This window comes from Mauremys mutica, chromosome 4 (genome assembly GCF_020497125.1).
Source record: "Mauremys mutica isolate MM-2020 ecotype Southern chromosome 4, ASM2049712v1, whole genome shotgun sequence".
NCBI classification, from domain to species: domain Eukaryota; kingdom Metazoa; phylum Chordata; order Testudines; family Geoemydidae; genus Mauremys; species Mauremys mutica.
The window spans coordinates 57,691,560-57,719,267 of NC_059075.1; the positions used below are offsets into that span (position 1 = coordinate 57,691,560).

The window sequence follows — 27,708 nt, forward strand, 5'->3', positions numbered from 1 at the left end:
CCAAGAACTCATCAAAAGAGTAGTAAACAGCCAAGAAATTGCCTTACATGAGGTGCAGGAGAAACAACGTAAGTTGTTAAAAATCTTACAGCCAGCATCATCGGCCAAGCTCGCCTCCCCATGGATGAGGCTATAAGGGAGCCTGCGGAGGCCATATGGCAAACACCAGCATTGGCACCACCCACCAACAAAAGGTCTGATAGGAAATACTTCGTTCCAGCCAAAGGCATGGAATTTTTGTTTTCATACCCTCAAGCCTGCTTTCTGGTAGTAGAGGCTGCCAATCAGCGAAATAAACAGCCTCATTTCCACTCCACACCACAAGATAAAGAACACAAGAGACCGGACCTCTTTGGGTGTAAAGTTTACTCATCAGCCACCCTTCTGCTCAGAGTTGCCAACTATTCTGCTCTACTAGCAAATTATGACTACTCTAACTATAGTAAAATACAAGAGCTCACGGAAGACCTCCCCGAACACAAACGTCCTCAGCTCAACATCATTATTAATGAGGGTCAGCTAATACCGGCACAGCATTGCAAGCCTCAATGGATGTAGCAGACACAGCTGCCCAAACAACCACAAAGGCTGTGGTTATGAGAAGAGCATCATGGTTGCAAACTTCGGGAATTCCGAAAGAACTACCGCTAAAAGTGGAGAACCTTCCCTTCAATAGGGATAAACTATTCTTGTCTCAAACAGACAACATGCTCCGTACCATGAAGGACTCCTGAGTTATGCTGTGTACACTCGGCATATACCCACTGCCTGACAAAAGCCAATGCTTTACACCATACCAGAGGTCATGAGACACCTGGTTTAACCGTCAACAACCATGATACTTTGCTCAGAACAGACCTAAACAACGGGCTCTACTGAACCAGGTCTCGTCCAACCATCCATCTACATCTAAGCCACCATTTTGAAGTATTGGCGCTAGAGGTGTGGGGAGGTCGTGCATACCCTCGACCAACAGAAACCCCATCCCACAACTTTGGTCACCGCCTACGCCCATTTTACCATGCCTGGGTTGCGATAACCACACATCAATGGGTATTGGAGATCATACAATCTGGCTACGCCATCCCTTTCACAGCCATCCCCCCCACCCTTCCACCTTCCCTGTCCCTCCTCAGGGGCCCCTCTCACAAGCACCTTCTGCAACAGGAAATAGACCACCTCCTACTGCTGGGTGCTGTAGAACTAGTACCACACCTATACTGAGAGAAGGGTTTTTACTCCAAATGTTTCCTAACAGAGAAGAAAGGAGGAGGATGGAGACCAATCTTAGATCTCTGAAAACTCAACGGGTTTGTTCGCAACCACAGGTTCAAAATGGTCACGCTGGCCACAATAATCCCAGAGCTAGACAGGGAGGACTGGTTTGCAGCCCTCGACCTCCTAGATGCATACTTCCGTATTACAATACATCCTGCCTGTAGACAGTTCCTGCAGTTCACAGTAGGACCCAGCCATTACCAATACAGGGTCCTTCCCTTCGGACTATCCACTGCTCCCCGCGTATTCTCAAAAACACTCATGGTAGTAGCAGCAGATTTACAATGCAAAGAAGTCATAACCTTCCCCTATTTAGACGATTGCCTACTCAAGGGTGCCAATCAACAAGAAATGGCATGCATGCTAAAGACCACAATAGACCTGTTTCACCAGCTAGGGCTACAGATAAACTAAAAGAAATCTAACCTGGAACCGCCTCAGCTCTTGGAGTTTATCAGAGCCGACCTAGACTCCGTACAAGCCAAAGCAATATTACCAAACCACAGATTCACTACATTGACCAATCTTATTTCCACAGTGACCATCAGCCCACAAACTTCAGTGAGGACATACCTTCAGATTCTGGGACATATGGCACCTACGACTTCTGTCGTAAAGTATGCCAGACTCCATATGCGTTGTCTGCAGCACTGGTTGAGCACGGTCTATGCACCCAGCAAATACTCTCTCAACAGATGCGTGACACTACCATCAAGGGTTATCCTCTCCCTACAATGGTGGACACAACCAGGGAATGTATGCTCAGGGATTCCCTTTCAGCAAGATGCCCCCGTCAGTGACTATTACAATAGACACCTCCCTGATAGCTTGGGGCACCCACTTGGGTCACCACAATGTACAAGGCAAGAGGTCCGTGACGGAAACCCGACTACATATCAATCTCCTGGAACTCTGTGAGGTACACAATGCATGCCGCCCCTTCCTCCCACTCATACGACAGACCTCAATCTCTGTTCTCACTAACAATGTGGCATGCATGTTTTACATCAATTGCCAAGGGGGAGCCAGGTATCACTCGCTATGCGTAGAAGCCATGAACTTATGGAATTTGTGCATCCTCAACAATATAAACATCACAGCATCATACCTACCGGGATGCCAAAACACTACAGCCGATAATCTCAGCAGGCACTTCTCACAGGAACACAAGTGGGAAATCCATGACAATGTTCTCAGCACGATATTCCAAAAATGGGGTCATCCAGTAATTGACTTGTTTGCCTCAGCAACAAACTACAAATATCCACTCTTGCTCCAGGGCAGGCCTGGCACCGGGATCATTAGGGGATGCCTTCCTCATCCCATGGAACACGTCGCTCACGTACACCTTCCCGACAATACCAATGATCCCATGGGTCATCTTCAAGATATGTCTCGACAGAGCATACATCATTCTCATTGTCCCCACACAGCCCAGACAGACTTGGTTTCCATACCTGTCACATCTAGCAGTCTGTGCTCCACAACTGCTGCCCTTACAGATGGACCTTCTATCCCAGAACAAGGGCCTGACAGCCCCAGCGAAGCTCCATCTCAAAGTGTGGTTCCTGTATGGTTCTAACCTGGAGAATTGAACTGCTCAGAGAAAGTAAAACAGGTATTACTAAATAGCCATTGCCTCACCACTAGAAATACTTACCACCACAAGTGGAGAAGATTCTCCCTTTGATTCCAGCAAAAACAGCTGGACGCAACCATGGCGCCTCAATCTATGATCCTAGACTACCTACTAGAACTGAAGGAAACGGGGTTAGCCATAAGTTCTATTAAAGTACATCTGGCTGCCATCACGGCCCTCCACAAGCAGATAGAAGGGGCTCCAATATTCACTCACCCGATTACACGGCGCTTTCTTGCAGGTATACAGAACATGTACCCAGAAGTACGCCAACCTACACCACCATGGGATCTCAATCTTGTGCTCAAATGTCTCACAAGACCACCCTTTGAACCTCTAGCAACCTGCTTGCTCTATGTTAATGTAGGTCGCATTCCTAATGGCAATCACATCTGCAAGACGTGTCAGCGAAATAGGAGTGTTGATGGCTGAACCACCATACACGGTACTTACCAAAGACAAAATCATGTTACGTCCTCACCCAAAATTCTTGCCCAAAGCAGCTACACATTTTCATGTTAACCAAATGATACTCTTACCTGCCTTCTATCCCAAGCCACATACGGATTCTCGAGAAGCAATGTTACACATGGTAGATGTCAGACAGGCTGTAGCCTTCTAATTGGACAGAACTAAACCATTTTGAAAGTCATCAAGACTATTCGTCTCTACAGCAGCTCCAAAGGCTCTACAATATCGACCCAGAGACTCTCCAAATGGGTCTCTACCTGTATTCAAACTTGCTACCACCTGCATCACAAAGAGCCCCACGTGGGCATCAGATCCCACTCAACGCGAGCTACGGCAACATCAATTGCATTCTTGAACAATGTCCCCTTAATAGATATTTTTAGAGCTGCAACCTGGACATCGGAGCTCACTTTTGCAAAGCATTACGCTATCACCCAAGGCCTTATCTCAGATTCTGTTGTTGGCCTCACAGTGCTCTCATCACACACTTATACATAACTCCAAACCCCTGCCACCCCTGGTGGGGTACTGCTCTACAAGTACCTAGAGTGGAGCACCCACAGGGACACCACTTGAAGAAGAAGTTATTACTCACCTTGTGCAGTAACAATAGTTCTCTGAGATGTGTATCCCTGTGGGTGCTCCACTACTCACCCTCCTCCCCTCTACTGCAGAGTTCACACAGCCAAGCTCTGTGGTAGAGAAAGAACAGAGCAGACAGTCGGGGATGCATGCACTACAGGAGGCGCCAACAGCTGCATGGGACAGCTCTGGTGCACGCCCTTCCCCCATCCGAGTACTGCCGCGAAAAATCCCCGATCTCTGGCACAGGGATGCACCGACACCTAGAGTGGAACACCCACAGGGACACACATCTCAAAGAACCGTTGTTACTGCACAAGGTGAGTAACTTCTTGTCTTCACAATCTATCCCCATCCTACCTATCACCTCTCATTCACTATCAAGATGTCAACTCTCACCTCTGACTGGCCAGTGAGGCCAACCTCTATAATCCATTTGTTAAATTTTCAAAGTTATTTTGTGTTTTCTCCCATGCCGCCCCATATGCTTAGGATGAGCTCTCTATAAACACCCACAAAGCTACCTCATTATCCTCCTTCAGATTCCCCCTTAAAACTCTCATTTGCCATGATGCTTACAATAACTTGACAACATTTAGTCTGCTGATGTGCTGAAACCATTGTCAGTCATGCTGACCAATATTGTTTTATTGTTTCCTTGTACTCCCCCATCTGTCTATTTGCACCTGTTGTCTTTTATCTTATACTTAAGCTTTTTGGCACAGAGATTGTATTTTTTCTGTGTTTGCACAGCACCTAAAACAAAGGGATGCTGGTCAATGACCAGGGTTTCTTGGTATTATGGTAATACACATAATGAATATTATTTATTTGTTTGTAAACATAATGATTTTAAGCACTCATTGATTCATGCTGGAAAATATCTCTGGATCAGAACTTGCCCTTCAATTATTGTTATTCTGGGTCAGACCCAAATAATGTCTCTTTTGAGGCTAATTCTTTGTATATACATAAAATTAATTAATGAGATAAAATATTTGATATCTTGTCTACAAGGTTTCTGTATTTCAACTCAGTTTTTAAAGTGTATTTATGTGGAATAGTGTTAGCTAAATTTTTATTCTATCACCTTTTAACTTTGGATTGCCTTTTCTTTGTGGTGATGTAGGGAATGGTTGAGGTAGTGGCAGAAAACTATCATAACATTTGGGCCAAAAAGAAGAAAATGGAATTGGAGAGCAAAGGTAAGAATAAAATCTGGTGAACCACAAATAAAATGAGGGAGGGGGGAGAGTCTGAAAGAACAGGAGACAACGTACAACAATGTAAATTATGTAGGTCCCTTTATATTTGAAAAATAACATTACAATAGAAAAATTTACAGTTCTCTCAATTTTCCAAAGGAGGAGGTAGTCATCCTTTACTGGTACCTTATGACACCTTGACAGCCAAGGAGAAATCTCGGGACCGGGAGAAGGCACAAGAGCTGTTTAAATTCCTTCAAATGAATGGCATTGTTGTATCTAGGTAAGCTGTGTATTTATTTAAAATATGTCCTTACCAATACCTTCATTCTTGCTAATTCCTTTCTCTCACTACTCTTTCTGTTAATTATTAACAACATAATTACCATTTTGTATTTTATCTGTAACGAAAAGAAAATTATAATTTCAGTCCTTTCTTAACATAGAAAATTATTTTTCTTTTTATTTTAGGGATAGCACAAATAGGTAAGATTTATAGTTTGTGACAAATACAAAATATAATAAGATCTAAACCAAACAATGCAGACAGCTCAAAACTTCATAAATTAACACCTAGCAGTTGTCAGTAAGGATCATGGGGAAATAGGCTTTGTGGCCTAATGCTATAGAAATGTATATGCATAAAATAACACTTTTAGTTGAATTTTTATAACTTGTCTGTAGGGTTATGTTTAATCTGTAAGACAAATGGACTCTTCGGTGTGCATCTCTGCATATCTTGTTTATGTAAGGTGGCAGAACTTATGAAAGACACTATGATATGCATCATTTTATCTGAGGGGAGGATGAACACTAGGGAATTACTTATTCTGCGGTTAAATAAATAATTAATTATTGCAATACTGCATGAGGCCAAACCATTGAAAAATGAATTATTATACCAGAAGGGAAGAACCTCATAAGTTAAATAATATTCTTTTGGTAAAAATTCAATAAGACATTATCTGACAAAGAGCCTTTAAGGCCTTGTATATTTCATGGCATTCAGTATTTCTTGTAAACTAAAATGGTCTGGTGAGTGGGGTTCTTCTTCAAGTGATTGCACATGTCTATTCCATTTCAGATGATTTTACATGTGTCTTCCACTTCAGGTGTGGACTTGCCACGAGAGTTTTCCTTAGCGGTACCCATCGCGGTGGCACATGCACTGTGTCTTTCCTTGTACGTCCAGGCCAAGGAATAATGGGCGAAGCCATCCCAGCACCCCCTCAGCTCCTTCTCACTGCACTGTTGGAGCTCTCCAGGAGCCGTTGCTCTGGTTCCCCTTTTTTCCTCTGAAGAAACTTTTTTCTTCTTCTTGTAAATAGTTGTTATAATGCTAGTGTTTAATTACCTATTGTTTCCCACTTGGGAATATTTTATTTCTTATTTTCTCTGTGATTGTTTCACTTGGCACTGGGCAGTTTGGTTATGTCCAAGTCTCTTGGATTTAAGCACTGTCTAACTTGCAAGGGGTCTGTCCTGAACAGTGATCCTTATACCCGTTATTTAATATGGCCCTCACCAAGGCAAAATAGAGCCAAGTGCTGTGGTTGCTAATCTTTTAAAAAGAGAACACAAAAATCCAGGGACATAAGATTAAGAAACTACTTTATGGAATGATACCAGCTCCTACATGAAGAAGTGGTTGGATTTCTTAAAGAAGAAGTGACACATGAGGGGGTCGCTGAAGAGGGGTGTGGAAGGGGAAAGGAATAGAAAAGAACTGGAACATGCAACCCAGTTCCATGGTGCTTAGACACCATTTATCAGTAGTGATGACTTTCCAAGCACCTGGGAGAGGGACAGTCTCCTTCTGAATGGTGGAGAAGTAAGATCCCTGAAGACTGGTAGTTGATAGCAGAGGGTTCTGTGTCCAACGAAGTTACATGCTGGATTTCAGTGTCTTCAGTGGCCTCTGTTTTGGTGACAGGGTGTCTGTGTGAAAAGTAAGATGAGTGTTCAATGCAGTCATGATGGCATGTCTGTTTATATGGAGCAGAAAATGGTTATTAAAAACAGCTGAGCAGAGGAAACCAAACATTTTTTTTCAACAAAAGTTATGGCATATTCTTAACATCCATTGGTTGATTTTGTCACAAACAAATTAGCTGATCCTGCCAAGTTGCAGTCTTGCACCAGTTAAAAACAAGACAGCTGCAAAAATGGGGTCATGTCCAATGTGCACAAGAAGGTACAGTTATACAAGGTTTATAGAGCTGCCGTTGAAGGAAGTAGGGCATGAGGCCAACCATGAAAGAGGTTGGAAGATTCAATTTTGTGGGATTTAAGAAGCCTAAACCCTCCCATATTGACTCTTGGCAAAGGAAGAAGACTTGAAGGGACCATTCAAGATGGAAGTCCATTCTGTGCACTACCACAGCTACCTCATAGCTGTGTGAATCTGCTACTGCTATGGGGAAAAGTTACCACAGCTCTTACAGAACTAAAAACAATAAGGAGTGATTACCCCAGGATTGTAACCAGCTCTGGAGAAGCAGCACCACTACGGGTGGTTTGCACATACTGGTTCAGAATGGATTTTCCAAAGATGAAGAGACAAACAAAGAACTTGGGATATATAAAGGACTCAGGGCATTCATTTTGAGTGAGAAAATGGACAGGACATTCTGTCCAATGAGAGGCCCCAATCTTGCTAAAAGGATGGAATCACTTTGGCCTAGTAGGGCCCATAAGACTGAAAGGCAATTTCTGGTATGTTTATTACTAAGCGTGTAAGACTTGGTGTAGTTTTTATATGTTTTCAGTGTGATGCTTTGCCCTAAGAATAAATGTACTTTGCTTTGTGAAGGCTGTTTGGTAACTGGTGTACACTGTTGTAGCCCCTGGAGAAACAGCACCTCAGAGGTGCTTGCCCCCGGTCAAGCAGCAAGATATGAGAGAGAGAGAGAGAGAAGGAGCATCAACATCAGTTCGAGATGGAGAGATTGTGCCAGCAAAACTGATCTGGTAGGTGGAGCCAGACCTCATATGCCTAGTCTGGGGGAGCCACATAGACTCCAAATTGTTTCCTTGCTTTAGGGAAGGGGATGACATTAATGTATTTCTAAATGCTTTTGAAATGGGATGTGAATTGAATAAGGTGGGGCAAGAAGACATGGTACGGTGTCTGGCTCCACTTCTGCTAGGGAAGGCCTTAGTCACTTTCATCCATATGAACAGAGAGAACTACAAAGATTGAGAGTTATCTAAAAAAGAATTACTGCAAAGATTTAAAGTGATCCCTGAAAGAAGTTTGAGGAAATTCAGAAAAAAAGGAGATATGAAGTATGCTGAAGTTGCAATTCAAATTAAGGGGTTTATAAGAAAAATGGAGTGGGTTGGGGAGTCACCACTGTCGTGCTGTCTGGAGGGGCTCATGACCATGAGTGCCTACCTCAGGGCAGAGTGTCAAAAAGCAGGGCAGACACCCTAAACTGGTGATCCGTTCTATAATTAGATTTTACCAAGCCAGTAACAAATGTGAACTTCTGGATCACTATAACAGTTTTACCTTGGAGTCATACAGTCCCCTTAGGCTCTCAAGTCTATTTTGCCACCCAGGCAAGCTGGACTTAGTTATAAATGGTCACTTACACCAAAAATCACATAATATTCAGGTTGCTCCCAGTCCCAAGATACCAGTCATTTATCCCAGATCAATTTGTACCTTAGATCTCACACCTAAGACAATACCTGTAGCCAATCCTGTAATAAACTAATGAAAGGTTTATTAACTAAGAAAAATAAATAAGACTTATTTAAAGATACAAGAAGGCAACATTATGCACAAATGAGTTCAATCTATGGTTCTAAAAAGTGACAGAGATGTAATAATCTGTCAGCATTGGATGGTCTTTTCGGGGCTTAACTCAGGTTGACCTTAGGGTTCTCTGCTTTCTTGTTTCTTAGCTCCAGCCCTTGCAAGAATCCAAACAGCAAAGAGATGAACAATTTTCTTGTGACCCTGTTTTATCTTTTACTTTTTAGCCTTCCGGTCCAGCTCCCTTGCGCATAGCATTTCCAAGCTATGAGAGGGTGTAGTGGTGTGGCAGTCGTCCCTCCCGCTCTGGGTTGGAGGGAGGCCACATGGCCTCACTGCGCCATAAGGACTGCTGCCAAATATCAGGGGAATCAGTGTTAAGCATTAGTGTCTCAACCGGTCTAACAGGGCTGATCCCCTAGTTAGTCAGTTGGTTCCGGCATCTCCCAGGACCAGTAGACTGGGGCTGAGCAGCCAACCATCTATAGCCCCTGAGCCCTTTAAGCCAGGGCCGGGCAAACACCTTAGTCTGTGGTCTCTGGGCCCTTTTGGCAGGGGCCAGAGCAGACACGGTAGTCTGCAGGCTCTGGGCCTGTTAGGCAGGGGCCAGAGTGAACCCAGCTGTCTATGAGCTCTGGACCCTTTAAAGAGGGGCAGAGCAAACACATTAGTCAATTAAGATCTGAGCCCTTCAGGCAGGGACAGAGCAAAAACCCAGAAGCCAAGCACCCTAGCTCTGGCAGATAACAGATAAATGCAGGCCTCTTGACCTGGTGAGGGGAGGCTGCCACCGCAGGTGTAGGGTGCCAGGGAAGGGGCCGGCCCACCCTACTCCACTGGGTCCTGACCCATGGCCCTAATAGTTGGCAGAGTGGTCCGCCACTGCGTCAGTGGAGAATCCAGCTGCAACACACCGACTGTGCTTCAGGCAGTGCTACAGCCAGACTGAAGTAGGCTGTCCCTGGGCGACTTTCTATCCTCCACTCGGGGTGTACATGGCACCATGGGACATCTTCCGTCTCCTCCGGGTAGGTGGCCAGCATCAGTCCTGGCAGGTCTGCGGCAGACACAGGTTCCGCAGCGAGCAGGGCATCACCGGGCTTGGCAGCAGAGTCAGCAGGCTGGAGTAAGCAGGACATGTCTGTCTCCCTCAGCAGCCTGGCTGCAACTGAGCCAGAAATAAGGTTTCTGCCCATCATTATCAGGGAACCAGAGGCACTACAGAGCAGGGTGGTAGTGGTGCCTCCAGCTGAAAGCAGGGACACTGAGGCATCTGCAGTACACTGCCAAATCTATGATACCCATCCAAGGATGGGAAGTGTCCAGGTAAAGTGTGTGATAGCTGCTTGGGAGATAACAATAGGTAACTACAGCCAGGAGGGAGGAGGAACTTTTCCCCTTGTCTATGTGAAAAAGAAAACGATACTGAGCCATCTGTGGGAGGAAAGGCTGCACAGCTTGACTCAGTGCATTGGGAACAAAAGGTCACCTCCATCTAGCATGCTGGTATCGGGCCATCACTACCAATATACTATCCTCCCTCTCATAAGCTCCCAGACTATTTACCAAATGCATGGCCATCATAGCTGTCTATCTCCACAGAATTGGCATTCAGAAATTCCCCTACCTAAACAATTGTTTAATTCAGGGGCATTCCAGGCCTCAGGAAAATCCAGACTCTGCTTGCCCAGCTGCACCTGATTATAAAAACAGAGAAGTCAATCCTTTATCCTGTACAGAAAATTGAGTGATTCTCGGTGCTTCTAGACTCTGCATCAGCCATGGCATGCCTCCCTCAGACCAGGTTCTGAGCAATTCTGGAGTTATGCAACTTGCTCCAGGCTCACCTGCAAACAACAGTGAGAAAATGTTTAAGGCTTCTGGGACACATGGCTTCTTGCACATATGTAACTCCGCATGCTAGGTGACACCTGAGGTGTCTACAAGACTGTTTAAAAATCCATCAGTTGTCCATATGACATCCTCTGGATTGGTTGATTCATGTACCTGCAAGAGTAATATCCTTCTTGATATCCTTGATATCCTTCTTGAACTGGTGGAAAGTCCAATGAAACATCTGCAAGGGAGTGCCCTTCTCCTTCCCCTTCCTCCTATGACTCTGGTCTTCTTTAGTTTGGCGTGCAAGTCTGGGTCCCTGACAGAAGGACAAACACCAAAGATGGAGAGGAGTTATTCAAGTTAAGAGCCAATGTTGGCACAAGAACAAATGGATATACCTGGCAGTCAACAAGTTTAGGCTTGAAATTAGATGAAGGTTTCTAACCATCTGAAGAGTGAAGTTCTGGAAAAGCCTTCCAAAGGGAGTAGTGGGGGCAAAAACCATAACTTGTTTCAAGATTGAGCTTGATAAGTTTATGGTATGATGAGGTTAATTACAATGGCATATGGCCTATAGCAAATATCTCCCACAGCCAGAGATGGGACAGTAGATGGAGAGGACTCTGAGTTACTATAGAGAATTTGTTCCCAGCTGTCTGGATGGTGGGTCTCTCCCCCATGTGCTTACGGTCTAACTGATTACCATAATGGGGGTCAAGAAGGAATTTTTTTCCAGGTCAAATTGGCAGAGATCCTGGAGGTTTTTCACCTTCCTCAGCAGTGTGGGACATGGGTCACTTGATGGCTTGAAGTCGAGTAAATGGTGGATTCTCTGTAACTTGAAGTCTTTTTAAATCAAGATTTGAGGACTTCAGTAACTCAGCCAGTGTGGGTGGGTGTGGTTCTGTGGCCTGTGATGTGCAGGAAGTCAGACTAGATGATCATGATCTTCTCCGGCCTTAAAATCTTTGAGATAAGGGGAAACTCTGTTCAAATCCTTACAGATAATATGACAGCATTATGACACGGGGAGCCAGATCAGATCTGTTAGGAAGCTTTTAGGCTCCGGAATTTTTGCATTCAGAATAAGATATCAATCCCGGTGTCTCATCTACAAGGGATTCAAATTTCTCTGGAGGATCATCTCAGTAGATCTTTCAGCAGGGATCGCAAGTGGTCTCTAAAAATCAATATAGTACGAGTGATTTTTCAGACCTGGGAGAGACAGACTGTGGATCTTTTCACTACAAAGCAAAAGAAGTAGTGCCATCGATTCCGCTCCACGGTGGGTCAGAGCCTGGGTTCAATCATGGACATGTTCCTGTGTTCGTGGAAGATGAATCTCTGCGCCTTCCCTCTCATACCCTTGATATACCTTAGATAATTCTCAAAACAAAGTAAGATCATGCTTCTCTAATATTAATTGCTCAAGCTCTAATATTAGTTGGACACAACAGCACCAGTTTTCAGGCCTCCAGAAGTTGTCAGTATGACTGCCCTTGATTCTGCCTCAGGATATAGACTGCTTTTCGAGAATCACAGCCTTGTGTTAAATCCAATCTTCAGAGCCTCACAACATGGCTGCTGAGTGGCTAGACTGGGGCGGGGGGGTGGGAGGAGGAAGGAATGGTCACTAGTTGTGCAGAACTTTACTGAACAATAGGAAATTGTCCACCAGAGAGAGTTACCTACACAAAGGGAATCTTTTTTCGCTGTGGACAGGCAAGTGGAATGTTCTTCCTGGTGAAGCAAGGGTTCAGGATGTTCTAGAGTATTTGCTACATCGGAGAGAATCAGGTCTCTCTCTAAGCTCCCTCAGGGTGCACCTGGTTGCACTTTCAACTTTTCATCTTCTGTTTCAAGGTCATTTGATATTTTCCAGCTCTCTGCTAATCAGATTTTTTGAAGGGAATAACCAGGCTTTTTCCTCAGGTTAAAGAACTACTTTCCCCTGGGATTTAAACTTAATATTGTCAGCTCTAATGGGTCTTCCTTTTCAGCCTTTAGCTTCTTGCCCTCTTCCATATTATCACTCAAGGTAGCCTTTCTGGTGGCATTTATTTCTGATTATAGGGTTGGAAAACTGCAAGTATTATTGGCAGACCAACTTTATACTATTTTTTATAAGGATAACGTTGCTTTAAGACCTCCTCTGAAGTTTTTTTCTAAGGTAGGTACTAATTTCCATTTCAACTAAACCATCTATTTACCTACGGGGTTTTTTCCAACCACATTCACACAAGGGTGAGGAATAACTTCATTCGCTGGCTGTCGTTCTTTGCCTCAAATATTTTTTCATGTACAGGGAGGATGAAATGGCAAGTGGTTACCTCACAACAGATTTCTGATTGGATCATCTGAATTTCTACATGTTATGATGTTGCAAATTCTAAACCACCTTCCAAGCTGACGGCACATTCCGCAAGTGCACAGACAGTTTAGTAGCATTCTAAAAGAACATTCCAATACTAAATATGTGTAGAGCAGTGACTTGGTCTCCAGTTCACATCTTTATCAAGCACTGTGCCATTTCATTGGCTTCCAGAAGCAATGTAGATTCTAGGAAGGCAGTTCTGCAGTTGTTTTTCAATAGACTCCAAGCTCTGCTCCATAGACAACTGCTTGGGAGTCATGGAAATGGAATAGGTATGTGCAATCAGATGATGAAGAAAAAACAGTTCTATACCTGTAACTGTTTTTCTTTTAAATGTGTTGCACATGTCTATTCCATGATCTGCTCTCCTGAACTGTGCTTCAGAGTCCATTATATTACAATTCCAGTGCAAAGGAACTGAGATGGTACTGGGGCACCTCTGTCTTTTATGCCCCCACCTGAATGCATGAGGAGATGCACATCACATGTGCCACCCCAACAGGTACCACTAGGGAAAACTCTCCAGCTACAGTGTGCTGGGTGCACACATACCTGAAGTGGAATAACCATGTGCAACACGTCTCAAAGCACAGCAGTTACAATACAGGTATGTAACCATTTTTCTTCTGAACTTGGAGGAGGTAGATAGATTTAGTTTGTTCTTCAAAAAATGAATGCCTATAGGGAAAACACAGACTCAGCTTCAAATAAATTAATACTAATAAACACACAGCTGATGTGACTTGACTCCCAAGAGTACTCCTATTGGCTGCGATGATACTATTTGTATGACTAAAGTAAATCATGAGCATAAGTGTTTACATCATAGGGCCCTAAAAATTGTAGTCCTTTATTTTTACTGAATGAAATCCACTTAACTCAAATATTTAGGCTCTTTGTGAGTGGAGATCAGAGCAGCTGGAATTAAATTCATCCAATTCCAAAGCCAAACTGCAAGTCTTTGGTACAACACCCCCATTCCTTTGAGTAGTCACTTTGTAGCCTATGTACAGGAATAGAAATTGAAGCCCCTCTATACTAATTGGATGGGGTATTGGTGCCACCAATGGATTTGCTAAAATATTCATCTTCAGTCATCCCCCTGACCTGCCCCCTATGGGGCAGCATGGAAATCTTTTTGATGGCACATAGAGGATAGCTGCTAGTCCAGCACAACCCTATGTGAGGTTGAAGTGGTGTGAAGGCCTTGTGGCAGCATACTGTATCTGGGTGAATTTCACCAATAGATAATAACCTTTTCCCAATATTTTCTTTAAAATATAATATATAAAGGTAATACCTTTTTGAAATCCCTGCTTGCAGTTACTCCAGTTCAATCAGACAACTGTTGGGCTAAACTGTGAAAACAGGTACGTTCTTTGTAATTGGGATTGGTTAAGTTTCATAGCATGTGTACTCTATAAACGTATCTGCCTTTGCTTTAACAATTGACTTCTTTTTCTTCAAATGAACACATTTGAAGAAAACTGGACTTTTATGTTCTTATAAAATAGGATGTATAGAAATAATTTCTTAGGCTTTATGAGGGTACGTATTAGAAACAATTTATGTTCCTTTAAAGTTAAGCGGCTTTCATTCCATGTAAATGAATTTGGAAGACAGCTGCTCTCTTTTTTCTTATGATAAAAGATTCTTTGCCATTTAATGAAGCTATCAAGTCCTTGATATTCCAGGAAATTACATGTAATCAGTTAGCAATCATAACATAATATAAAGTCAAGAAGAATATATTCACTATGCCTCAGGAAAAATAAGGAAACTTATTTGTTTGCATTGTACACTGAGAGATCATGAAGCAGAAGAGGCGTATAAGGCATAAATAGCTGCCAGATACTCATTGTTACTGTAATCATACACCACATGATGGAACAAATATATAGAGAGTTATTTGGTTGTACAAAATCAAATAATTAAATAGCAGAACATGGAAATGTATAAGCTGTCATGCATTTAACAGTGGAGGGAGAATAAACAAGTATACAGTGATGATGAAAAAGTAGTAAGCAAAGTAAATGTAGAAAAAACAAAGAGGTAAAGCAGAATAAAAGAAAGTAAATACAAGTCTGTTTTAAAAACAAATCAAAGGCATAAATTGATAGAGCTATATGACTTCTGTGAGGGAAATAAATTAGGCAAACAATGCAGAAAAATTTCAGGGAGGGAAAGTTTACTCTGTAACTAGAATATTCTAATTTGTTTTTGTCTTAAATCAATGCATGGCCTTTTGACAGTTATAGTTTCCTCTCTATTTTTTTTAATACAAATTTTCCCCTCTCCCCCATTAGTCTTTATTTAAATAGAGAACCTGAATGATGCCTCAAAGATATGGCTTAAACAATATGTACCACAAGGCAAAAAAACCCTTAAGGTTCAAATCCACAAAAGGACTTAGGCCTTGCAACACTGAGTCTTGTAGCACCTACAATTTAGATCCCTAGGCACCCAGTGGAATCCAGAACTCTGAGTTTAGGGGCTTGGGCTGCCTATACAATGCATGGGGAGATAGGTGCCTAAAAGTGGGATCCACAAAAGCCAGCTAGGCAGAGGGAAAGATGAGTCCCTTTAGCCTACTGGTTAGTACATTCACCTAGACCTCAGTTCAGTTCCTCTCTCTGCCTGATGAGAAGAAGGGATTGAACAGGGGTTTCTTGCCACTCAGCTGAATGTCCTAATCACTGGGCTATGAGCTTTTTTCACTCTCTAGACCCATGTATGTTTAATTTTTAATACACAGAAAATACTTTCAACAGGCGAGATTGTGAGAGACCCACAAAGAATATCCCATAGCCTAGTGCTATCCTATCCAATGGGCAAAAGGTTTCAAGGAGGGGTTCTTGTCTCCAGCCATTTTGTGTAGAGTTAGGCCTGCTCTGAAGACACCTACCAGCTTAGGCCCCACAGGTGAGAAAGGTGGGGGAACACCTATCTTCCCCTGGTTTGAGGATCCCACTGGGGCATAGGCACCTGTGTCTCTAGAATGATTTATTGTGCACATGCTCAGAAGCAGGAACTTACGGTACAAATTTAGGCACTAGAGGCATCTTCAAAGTTGAGCAGGGTTTTTGAGGATCTCAGTGCCACCTAAATTCCAGACTTAGATCATAGGCACCTAACTCCCACTTTAGGCCCCTATCTGCTTCCTATGCAATATTCAGCATCTTCACCATGCACTGAAATCAGTGGAAATTGAGTAGCCAGCATCTTACTGAATCAGGCTCAGAATGAAGACACTTTCTGAGGGATGGAGAGCTCAGTGGTTTGAGCATTGGCCTGCTAAACCCAGGCTTGTGAGTTTAATCCTTGAGGGGGCCACTTAGGAATTTGGGCCAAAAATCTGTCTGGGGATTGGTCCTGCTTTGAGCAGGGGGTTGGACTATATGACCTCCTGAGGTCCCTTCCAACCCTGATAGTCTATGATTCTATGATTTGTATAATATGATCATAGCTCTCTGAAGTCATGATATTGAAGTGCATGATTTTTAAACTTTTTCATGGAAAAGGATAAAATCCCTCTGAGAAATTTAGGCTTATTTTAAACAGTTACTGCTGTAGAAATAGCTGTTTGGAAAGAGTGTTGCTATGAAAGCTGGATTTTAATTTATGAAAATTTACCTTGATTAGGTAATAAACTAAAAAGGTCATGGAAAGCTTCATAGTAATCTGATAATTTGTAACATTTTTGTAATATCCTTTCTGAACTAGGGGTCTGAAAGATATGGATTTGGATGCATCATCAATGGAAAAGAGGTTTGCATTTAAGTTTTTGAAGAAGATTCTAAAATATGTTGACTCTGCTCAAGAGTTCATTGCACATTTGGGTAAGTTTCTCAAGTGTTTTTATTTTGAACATCATAAAAGTGGTTAATATTTAAACTTTACAATGAAAAAATAAACCCATTATCCTGAGTTGCACATATGACAACTTCCGTTGCTTTTGAGAAAATATACCACAAGATTCTGATTATTATTTATTCTAAAAAAAAAATGCAAATGCAATACTTGTTGCATCTGCTGAACCTGCCAGCTGGAGTGTCTATACTGCTTTACTTGTACTGCTTCAAAATTAAGTGTGTAAGGCTATTTCAAAGGACTGCAGAGTTATTTACAATTAGATTTTTGCTCAATCTTATTGACATTTGTGTTGATTGTATCCTTGCAGAAGCCATTGTCACCAGTGGAAAAACAGAGAAGTCACCACATGACCAAGAAATTAAATTCTTTGCCAAAGTGAGTGACTTAATATTTCAAGGAATGCGCTCAAACTCCTGCTATTATACAGAACTTAGTATATGTAACAATTGGGACAAGGATGGTTAGACCTAATGGTCAGAGCAGGAGTCAGTCTGAGTCAGGTACAGAGAGGTCAGAGTCCAAGACAGTCCAGAGGGCAAATCGAGTCAGGCATCAGTATGCAGGCAGGATTAGGTACCAGGTTGCAGACAGCAGTCGAAGAGCAAAGGACAAACAAGGGTTGGAAGCCAGAGTCTAGTATCTATTGCAAGCAGTGTCTGAAGCAGAAACAGACAGGCAGTCTGTGTTGTTGCTCAGACAGCTCCCCTTCATGGTTTCCTGATTTAAATACTGGTGCCAGCCAATCAGTGGGCTCATAGGCGCTGACTCCATGCCCTGGAGCATCCATGGGAAAAAATGGTGGGTGCAGAGCACCCATCGGCAGCCTCCCTACCAGCTCTCCCCACACCATCCTGTTCCTGTGGATCAGCACCTCCTGGTGCCTCCCACCGCGAACTACTGTTTCTGGGCGTGCAGGGAGGCGGGGAGGAGCAAGGATGTGGCACACTCCGGGAGGGGGCAGAACTGGGTGGGAGGGGATGGAGGGGGGGGCGGGAAGGGGTGGGAAGGGGCAGGTGTGGGGCCTTGGGGGAAAGGGTGGAGTGGGGGCGAGGCCTAGGGTAGAGCTGGGGTTCAAGCATCCCTAAGCAGTTTGAAAAGTTGGTGGCTATGAGGTCCTGCTATGCGGTACTTCCTTCCAAGCCACCCTCACATGGTCCTCCTGTAGGAACCTCATCTAAGCTTCCAGTGGCAATGCAGCAGCAGCAGCACAGAATCTCCAGTGTTCCAGCTCTGCATGCATGTAATGGAATATCTGTTTCCCATTTATATAGGTGGGTAATGAGTCAGAGAGTGCAAGTGACATTTCCAGAGGTATTGCTTTAAGGCACTCTTTCTGGAAATTATTTTGCTAAGTGATAAGGGACATAGTATGAAATTAAAAGACAATATATTTATAACAGATAAAATGTAATATTCTTTTGTGGAACTTATAAGTAATTTCTGGAACTTGCTGCCTCAGGATATTATTCAAGCAAATAGCTTAGTATGCATTTTATAACAGGATTCAATATTTATATGCATAGGAATGGCATATCCACTTGAATTTGCAGTTACAAGGGCTATCAGTCCTCATGCTTTGAGACATAAACTTGTCGTCATTTAGGATAAGGAAGAGATGTCTTGCTCTGGGATAATATTTTCATGCTTGTTATGAGCAAGCAGGGCCATGGGGCTCGAGACCATATCTGAAGCCAGATAGTTGGTAGGTGTTGTCAATATGCATGGTCTAGTCATTCGAAGGTTTCATAATTCAGGGTGCAGGCAAGTTCAGCTGCTGGGATATCAGTCCATGGGAGAATGGCAATCAGTGAACAGGCAGAGCGCAGGGGCAGGCTGGTCTGTATTGATATTGGGCAAATTCAGGGACAGGCTTAGCAGGATGGGGTACAGGCATATCAGAAGACTGACTTGGGGAGCAGGAGATTGGTCTCAGGGTGGGCAGCAGTATGACTAAAAAAGACGTGGTGCTCAGACAAAGGGTGGGGCAAGAACAGGAAGCTTTATATTATGTGGTGTCCAATCAGCAGTCTGCTGCTTGTCATCTGATCCTGCTGAATTAGTGGGTGTGGCCTCTAGTTGTGGGGAACTAGCTGCAGTTCCCTTATCTGACCTTGTAGCATAGGGGTGCAGGATAACACTTTCACTCTGCAACCCCACGGACCTGCCTTGGAGATCCATGGCCTTTGACAAGTACTGGACAGATAAGATGGGTGAGGTAATATCTTTTATTGGACCAACTTCCATTGGTGTAAGAGATAAGCTTTCAAGCTACACAGAGCTCTTCTTCAGGTTTGAGCAGACCTGATATCCTGGGACCAACATGGCTACAGCCAACATTGCAAACACATTTGGACAGTAAAGTATATTGCAGAAAGGGATGGAGAGTACACTTTCCTCACTGATGCTGGCTATTGTTGGGAGCTGCATAGTAAAGTAGATGGATCCAATCTGGCAATTCTAATGGTTTTGCTCAGCAGATAACTGATGAGATAATATCCCAATATCTCTTGTATTGTTAATATTCTGCTGTCCCTATTTTCAGAGGTTCCCATATATTTACATTAAGATACCTCTGACATCTCAGAGTAGGCTATTTATTAGTTGGCTTAACTTTTGTGTAAATTTGTCATATGTGAGATTTTCATTTATAATCTTAATGACTAAAACTAGAAAATGCAATTGTAATATAAAGCCTAAAATGAAAAGTCTGTGTGAAGGACTGTGCTGTACTGGAATGCTGTCTGGTACACTTAACAATGTATGTAGATGATAAAAGTATATTTTGTGTCTGTATTCCCTAGGTTCTCCTACCATTAGTTGACCAGTACTTTACCAATCACTTGCTGTACTTCCTGTCTTCTCCAATTAAGTCACTCAGTAGCAGTGGATATGCTTCCAATAAGGAAAAAGAAATGTTGGCAAGGTAAGTAATAGACCAGGGGAAGGCAAACTATTGCACACGTGCCGAAGGCGGCACGCTAGCTGATTTTCAGTGGCACTCACACTGCCCGGGTCCTGGCCACCGGTCTAGGGGGCTCTGCATTTTAATTTAATTTTAAATGAAGCTTCGTAAACATTTTAAAAACCTTATTTACTTTACATACAACAATAGTTTAGTTATATATTATAGACTTATAGAAAGAGACTTCTAAAAACGTTAAAATGTATTACTGGCACACGAAACCTTAAATTAGAGGGAATAAATGAAGACTCAGCACACTACTTCTGAAAGGTTGCTGACCCCTGAAATAGACTGAGGTAAACTCTGTGGGATTGTATCCAGATTATAAAAATTTAATGTAAAAAAAGGCAAAATAACAGTGCAAAAAGTTAGGTTCCTCAAACAGATCATAAATGGCTGATTCTTCCTTTACTAGAGTGGAAGTAAATAAATAGTATTCCTCATCTTTATTTCTTTTCTTTTAATTTTAATCATTTAGTTAACTTAATTTGCTTTTAATCATTTTTAAAATGTGAAATATTAATCAGGTAGAGATTATATATATTTACAATAACAGTGTTACAAAATTATCAAGCATTTTGACAAGTTTGGTGGTGACCCAAAAATCAGTGCCATGGGATGACTGTTAGATGGTCATATGCCTATTCCATTCTTTCATAAACAGCATGAAAACCATCACTACTAAATGGTTCTAGGAACCACTCTTAAATGTCAGCAGAAAGGCAAGGTGCTAAGTGCCTTCTGATTCCACTGAAGGCAGTCAGAATTAAGGGCCCCAGCACCTCTCAGAATAGTCATGTATACTGACTGTCCTCTCACTCTTTGAGTTCTACCCTCTGGAAAAGGGCATAGGCAAATAAGAAGTTTACACTGCTGCTGCTTTTACTGTATCAGTTTGGTTACTGAAAAGGGAACTTCAGGCTCTAAAGCCTTGTCTACACTGCCACTTTACAGCACAAACTTTCTTGCTCAGGGGTGTGAAAAGCTACTCCCCTAACGGGGGTGGTTTGTTTTTTTTTACAGCATCATCACTTTAACATTGCTAGTGAAGACCTACCCTAGAATTGTAAATTTTAAAAGAAGTTAAAAATGTGTCTGTTGTGGGAAGTGAAGAGGACAAATTTAGGAAACAGTCCAAAACCTCAGTTACAGCTAATGGCTATGATTGAATAGCCTTAGTAGTGAAAAAGGTTTGTGCTCTTTCCTCTGCTCTTCTGTTTGCCCTTTCAAAAGATCCTCTGGATGCCAACATCAGAAAGGAGATAAAAAACTTAAGAAGATAAAAAATGGGAAAGGTCTTGTGTAAAATGTTCCTATGTATGGGTGACATTTAATTATGGATTTTGGACCTTTCAAAATGAATCCCACAATATTTTTTTAAAAATAAAGTAACATGGCTTTATTCCTATCTATCAGAAACCCAACTTAAACAGTAGCAATAATTCTAAGAAGCTAGACGTTACTGGCTGAAACTTACTTCATCCACATGAACTCAAGAAAGTTGGCTCTAATATGGGTGAAGTGTAGGGGAAATGAGTAGGAAAATCCATCCATCTCAAACTAGGGCAGAGTTCAGGTCTTCAGCACACTGCTTCCTCCCCATAGAATCATATAATCATAGAAAATTAGGGTTGGAAGAGACCTCAGGAGGTCATCTAGTCCAGCCCCCTGCTCAAAGCAGGACCAACACCAACTAAATCATCCCAGCCAGGGCTTTGTCAAGTCGGGCCTTAAAAACCTTAAAGGATGGAGATTCCACCACCTCGCTAGGTAACCCATTCCAGTGCTTCACTGCCCTTCTAGTGAAATAGTGTTTCCTCATATCCAATCTAGACCTCCCCTACTGCAATTTGAAATCAGTGCTCCTCGTTCTGTCATCTGTCACCACTGAGAACAGCCTAGCTCCATCTTCTTTGGAATTGCCCTTCAGGTAGTTGAAGGCTGCTATCAAATCCCCCCTCACTGTTCTGTTCTGAAGACTAAACAAGGCCAGTTCCCTTAGCCCCAGTTGCCTACTGACTCCATCCACTTGAGGGAAACATTGAAGCCACAGAATGCACATATAGATATTATGTCCCCTATGCACATACCTAGTGGGTTGGTGTGGAGATGCTTTCTGCCTCACACAGGGTGTCTGGAAGCCACCCTTCCATGGTCTAACTTCCTGCCCCTCTTCCAACAGCAACTCCAAGCCTCAGTATGGGGCTGAGATGAATTTCATCTATTGCAAATCAGTGTAATTGGAACCAAATGTGGTTGAAATACCTTTCAAAACACTAAAGCTAGGGGCTAGAGTCACTGTAGGATTTGTAGAAGTGAAAGGCAGCACAGACCCAGGCAAAGGGCCCCAGCTGTGGAGCAGGTAAATTGCTCGGATACTGTGTGTCCATTAAGAAAAATGGGAAATAGACATTCTTCTCAAAATGGCTACCTAACTGTAGTCAAGCTATGATCACAGCCCCACTGAGAACAGTGACAGATGGCAGCTTTGAAAGAGCACAGTTCTATGTGGAGTTCTCTGTAATAATTTGTTAGTCCCTGCTGAAGGAGAAACTTTTAATTGTGAAGAATAATGTGAAAAAGTTACCATTAATACTAAAAAAGTCTTCAAATGTAGCTTGCTCACAAGTTTTTTTTGGTGAGTTTAATTACAAGAGCAGTTTCAAGTGTCTTTTATTCCATTATTAAGATTATTCAGGATAAAGAAACTGTCAGACAATGGGTGCTTCATTTCTGAAAGGATCCATTTATTTTAACTCATAAACTAATTAACCAATTCACTTGTCATTTCTCAGAAAATTCATTCTGTGTTCAGAGTGAATACTGTAATTTTGGAGAGGAGCTGAATTTGTCATATGTACCAAAGTGGTTGAATTCTTGCTTTAAGCACAAAACTCAGCCTTAAGAATAGAACCAACAGTGAAACCTCCATGATTAGCGAAAATTGGAAAATATCAGTGAAAATGTTTTCAAATTAATCTCATAATTTCTATTCTTAATAGAGAAATTGCAAATGAGGATGAAAGTGATATGTGAAAATTCTATAAAACACTAAACATCAACCTGTTCACTTAACAGTATCTCTCTGATGATTTGGGCCTGAAGGCTCTACATATGGATATTAAATATTTCTATTGTTTGTGTCCAAATCCTGACGTACCATAATACCTAGATTTAAAGCCATGGCAAGAAAGCAACTCTTTATTTCGCTTTGCATGGGGCTTCAGCTGCAAAAGTAAAATGTTGATTAAAGTATCACACATTGAAAGGACAGAGCCAGCCCTTGCAATGTGGAATACTTTTGTGAAAGAAGATGCAGCATGGGGGATAGCAGCTGTCGTAATCAGAGTAAGGCAGAAGTGGAATATAAGAAGAAACTTAAAGCGAAATTGTTTAATATGAACATTTCCTCAGCCAGACATTACATGAATCAGAATTTAGCGATAGGAAGTCCAGCAAAATCATCTAGTCCGTCTCTCTGCCAGGTGCAAGACTGTTATAGCAGTAATTCTCAAACATTTTACTATTATGCCCCAATTTTATCACAGCAATTGAACTCTCAGCCCCATTTTCAATGTATCTACAGATGATGATCTTATTTTTATCAGCCATTAATGAAATATAAAAATATTAGATATAAAAACTACACTAAAAGAACATTATTTAAGTTTCATTGATAAGCTAGACTGCCAAAATTTAGGTTGCAGGTACACAGGATGGACAGTGCTCAGGGAATGAGGAAGCTGTTCAATAATTTTTCAGAAAAAGGTCACAAGAATCTTTTTATAATGGGAAGTGTTAGACAACCTAAACACAGAGACAGCTCCCAGATATCCCTATTGTAATAGACTTACCATGACACGTTTCAATGGACTGATGAGCTTTGGGGCAGCCTGGAGGGTCATTCGGGACTGAGAGAGAGGACTGGGGCATCCTTGTAGGATGTTATTGGGAGGTAGTAGAAGTCTGGAGCATTGGGAACTGTTTGGAGAGAGTCCTGGAACATCCTCCTCTATTCTACTCCTCCTTCCCACTATACCCCCTTAAGTCCTCTGTTTCTCCTTCCTATTCATCTGGTCTATTCCCCTTTGAGCCCTTGTTCCATATTCTGTCCCTGTCACATCTCCCTGCCAACAAGGCTCTGAAGCAGCCATGTGCTGCCACCTCCCCTTCCTTCCTGCTCTCTCCTCCCCAGTGGTTCTGCATTTGCTGGGTACCGTTGAGAGGAGACATCATCTCGCTGCCCTCCTGCTGATGTCGTCGTAGCTGAGAGGGTCACTACAAAGAAACCTGTTTGACCCACATAGCTCTGTTAGATGCATGTGTGGTTGTAGTTGGAGCTCCAATAAGAACAAAGGGAGTGTAAAGGAAAATCCCATGTAAAGTTTCATTTGTTTATTTTCAAGAGCTAAAAATTAAAAACTAGAGTTTCGGGCCTCACCAAGACACTGCCAAAGCCCCAGCACTGGGCCATGGTTCAAGAGTTCGCATTTTTGTGCATTGTCCAGTCCAATTTTGAAAGTCCTAAGTGATGTACTTTCACCATTTCTCTTCTGAGACTATTCTGCAGGTTTATAGATCTCATTGTGAGGAAGTTTTTCCTAGTGTTCAGTTACATTTTCCTTTTCTTAATTTCATAATGAGTCAGTCCTTCCCCTCATTGAGCATATTTGTTGATCTTTTCTGAACTCCCTCTAGTTTATCAATATATTTCTGGCAAAGTGGTGCTCAAAGCTGAACAAGCTATTGTAAGTGTAATTCTTCTTCGAGTGGTTGTTCATGTCCATTCAAGGTAGGTGTGCGCGCCGGGTGCACACCAGCTGGAAGATTTTCCCCTAGCAGCGTCCGTAGGGTCGGCCCTGGCGCCCCCTGGAGTGGCGCCACTACTATGCCCTATAAAGGGGCCCACCGACCCTCCACCCCCTCAGTTCCTTCTTACCGCTGGTGACGGCTAGCTGGAACTTTGCTTGCTGATAGCAAGTTTAGCAGTGTCCAAAAAACCTCGTGTATATAGTTCGTGTATATAGCTAGTCTATCTAGATTAGTTGTACATAGTTCTTGCTGTTGGGGGTTCCCCCCCGACCTACTTGTCGCCCCGCCGGGGCATGCCCGGGTCTCCCGGGTTTAAACTCTGCAAGAACTGCGGAAAGTTCATGCCAAAGAGTGACCCGCATTCTGCTTGTCTGCGGTGCCTCGGGGAGAGCCACCAAAGGGACCGGTGCACTATTTGCAGGGGATTCCATCCCAGAACTCTCAAAGACAGAGCACAAAGACTTAGAGTTCTTCTGATGGAGGCTGCTTTGCGGCCACCTTCGGACCCGGAGCCGGCCGACGCGGTGCCCAGCACATCATTGTCAGTGCGGAGCACCCCGGAACCGGCATCAGGACTTAGGGCCCAGCCCAAATCCTCTAAAACCCGGCACCAGAGGGAGTCGGGTCATAAGAAGTCAGCCTCAGTGCGGCACCGCTCGCCCTCCCCGCTGCCCGCTAAGAAGAGGTCGGTGAGGGAGCGATCGCCCCTACAGGACCTCCACAGGTCGACGCCGTCCGCTGGTACAAGTGGACAGGCTGGGCTACAGCCCCCGGCTGCTCCGTTGACTCCCGCACCGGAGAGAGGGCGGTCTAGTCCAGAGCAACCATCATTGTTAGCGGAGACGTACGTCCACCCTCGACGCCGGAGGCATTCGAGGCGGCCTCAGACCTGCTGAGACTCCCGGTACCGGCCTCCCCGCATTGTGGCAGGGAGTTGCCGACCATAGCTCATCACCCAGTACAGTCTAGGGGCAAGCCGGCTATGCTGTCGCCTCCCTCTCCGTCCCGTGCAACTTGGGCGGCACCGGACCAGAGAGACAGCTCCGCGCTGCTCCCTGGTGATGACGGGTGCCACTCCCCCCCCCCCCATGTCCTCTTATTCAGAGACCTCAGACTCAGAGGCGGACTCCTATCGCTCCAGCCGGTAGCGGAGCAGGAGATCGACTTCGGGGGTGAGCCACCAGCGGCACCCACCTCAGTGGCAGCAGCAATGGCAACCGCCCTCTCAGTGGCCGTTTTGGACCCCCTGGGCCTACCACCAGTCAGTGGGCCATGCGTTTGGTCCTTGCTTCAGGTCAGCCTCAGTCTCCTCGGCATCGATGGCCCCAGCGCAGTTGCCTCCTCCACGGGCACCGTCGCCGGGCAGGGGTGTGCCGCATCGAACTTCAGCACCCCCTAGCCAGGCATCGGCACCGGCGGCGACCACGGTTCATGCTCAACAGGTGCCGCCAGACACGCCAAGCCGTTCATTGGCGACCCCGGTACCGGCCGCGGTGCCGCATTTGGAACTGACACCGGCCCCCCAACCTCGGTACCGTGTGCCGCTGGACCCCGAAGGGCTGGGAGCACCGGAGGATGGGCCGATCCAAGTGATTTCCTCCTCCTCCTTCCCCGGATGAGGCGGTCGCGGGCACGGCCACGGCACCGGCCCTGGAAGACACTAGGGTCCTTCAGCAACTCTTCAGGCAAGCGGCTCAGAGCCTCGCAATCCAGGCTGAGGAAATTGAGGTGGACGTAGATCCGGTAGTGGACATCCTGGCTCCATCAGGACTATCCAGGGTGGCCCTACCGTTGATCAAGACCATAGAGGACACGTCCTGCACCTTATGGCAAATGCCAGCCTCATTGGCCCCTACTGCCAAGAAAACAGAGAGGCGTTATTTTGTGCCCTCAAAGGGGCATGAGCATTTGTACACGAACCCTTCCCCGGACTCCTTGGTGGTAGACGCGGCCAGCCAAAGGAAGCGTCAGGGGTTTCAAGGGTCGATGCCAAAGAACAGGGACGCCAAAAGGCTTGACCTCTTTGGTAGAAAGGTGTACTCCACGGCAGGCCTCCAATTACGAATAGCCAACCAGCAGGCTGTCGTAAGTCGATATGGCCATAACACATGTTTGGCCATGTCGAAGTTTACCGAGCTCCTTCCCCAGGATTCGAGGGCAGAGTTTTCGGCCTTGGTGGAAGATGGAAAGCTCATCTCCCAAGCCTCCCTTCAGGCTGCCCTAGATGCAGCGGACTCGGCCTTACGCACCATGGCAACAGGTCTGGTCATGAGGCGGGGAGCCTGGCTCCAGGTCTTGGGCCTCCCCTATGAGGTCCAGCAGACTATCCAGGACCTCCCCTTCGAAGGGCAGACACTGTTTTCGGACAAAACGGATAAGGGTCTGCATAGTCTAAAGGACTCGAGGGCTACGCTTCGCTCGCTAGGCCTGCATACCCCGGCAACCCAACGTAGGAAGTTTAGGCCGCAAGCGGCCCCGCACCCTTACCAGCCTCAGAATCGTCCAGAGGTTGGGCGCAGACGGGGCAGGAACGGGCGGAGGCGCCACCAGCACCACCCCTCCAGACAGGCATCCGGCCAACCGAGGCCGTCGTTGGGGCCTAGGCCCCCTATTTGATAGTATGGTTGAGGACGGCCTACCGATCAGGACTACGGATCCTTCTTTCCCTACCTTTCAGTCACGTCTGTCCCCCTTCTACCATGCCTGGTCCCGAATCACGTTGGACAGTTGGGTGCTTCGCACGGTAGAGAGGGGATATTCTATCCAGTTCTCCTCTCTCCTGCCCCACCAGCCCCCCTCCCCGTCCCTCTTCAGGGACCCCTCTCACAAGCAACTTCCAATTCAGGAAATGCGGTCCCTCCTCATAGCAGGGGCAGTGGAGGAAGTTCCTCAGGAGCTCAGGGGCAGAGG

The 27,708-nt window shown here is 44.3% G+C and overlaps 1 protein-coding gene across 1 annotated transcript in view; it reads left to right on the top strand.

Moving 5' to 3' along the window:
• RYR3 (ryanodine receptor 3) overlaps positions 1-27,708 on the top strand; it is a 642,559-nt gene that overhangs the window by 427,473 nt on the left and 187,378 nt on the right. The window contains 5 exon segments of the mRNA XM_045013234.1: positions 5,100-5,175; positions 5,335-5,458; positions 16,875-16,990; positions 17,332-17,399; positions 19,826-19,947. Coding sequence (XP_044869169.1) covers positions 5,100-5,175; positions 5,335-5,458; positions 16,875-16,990; positions 17,332-17,399; positions 19,826-19,947 — 506 coding nt within the window.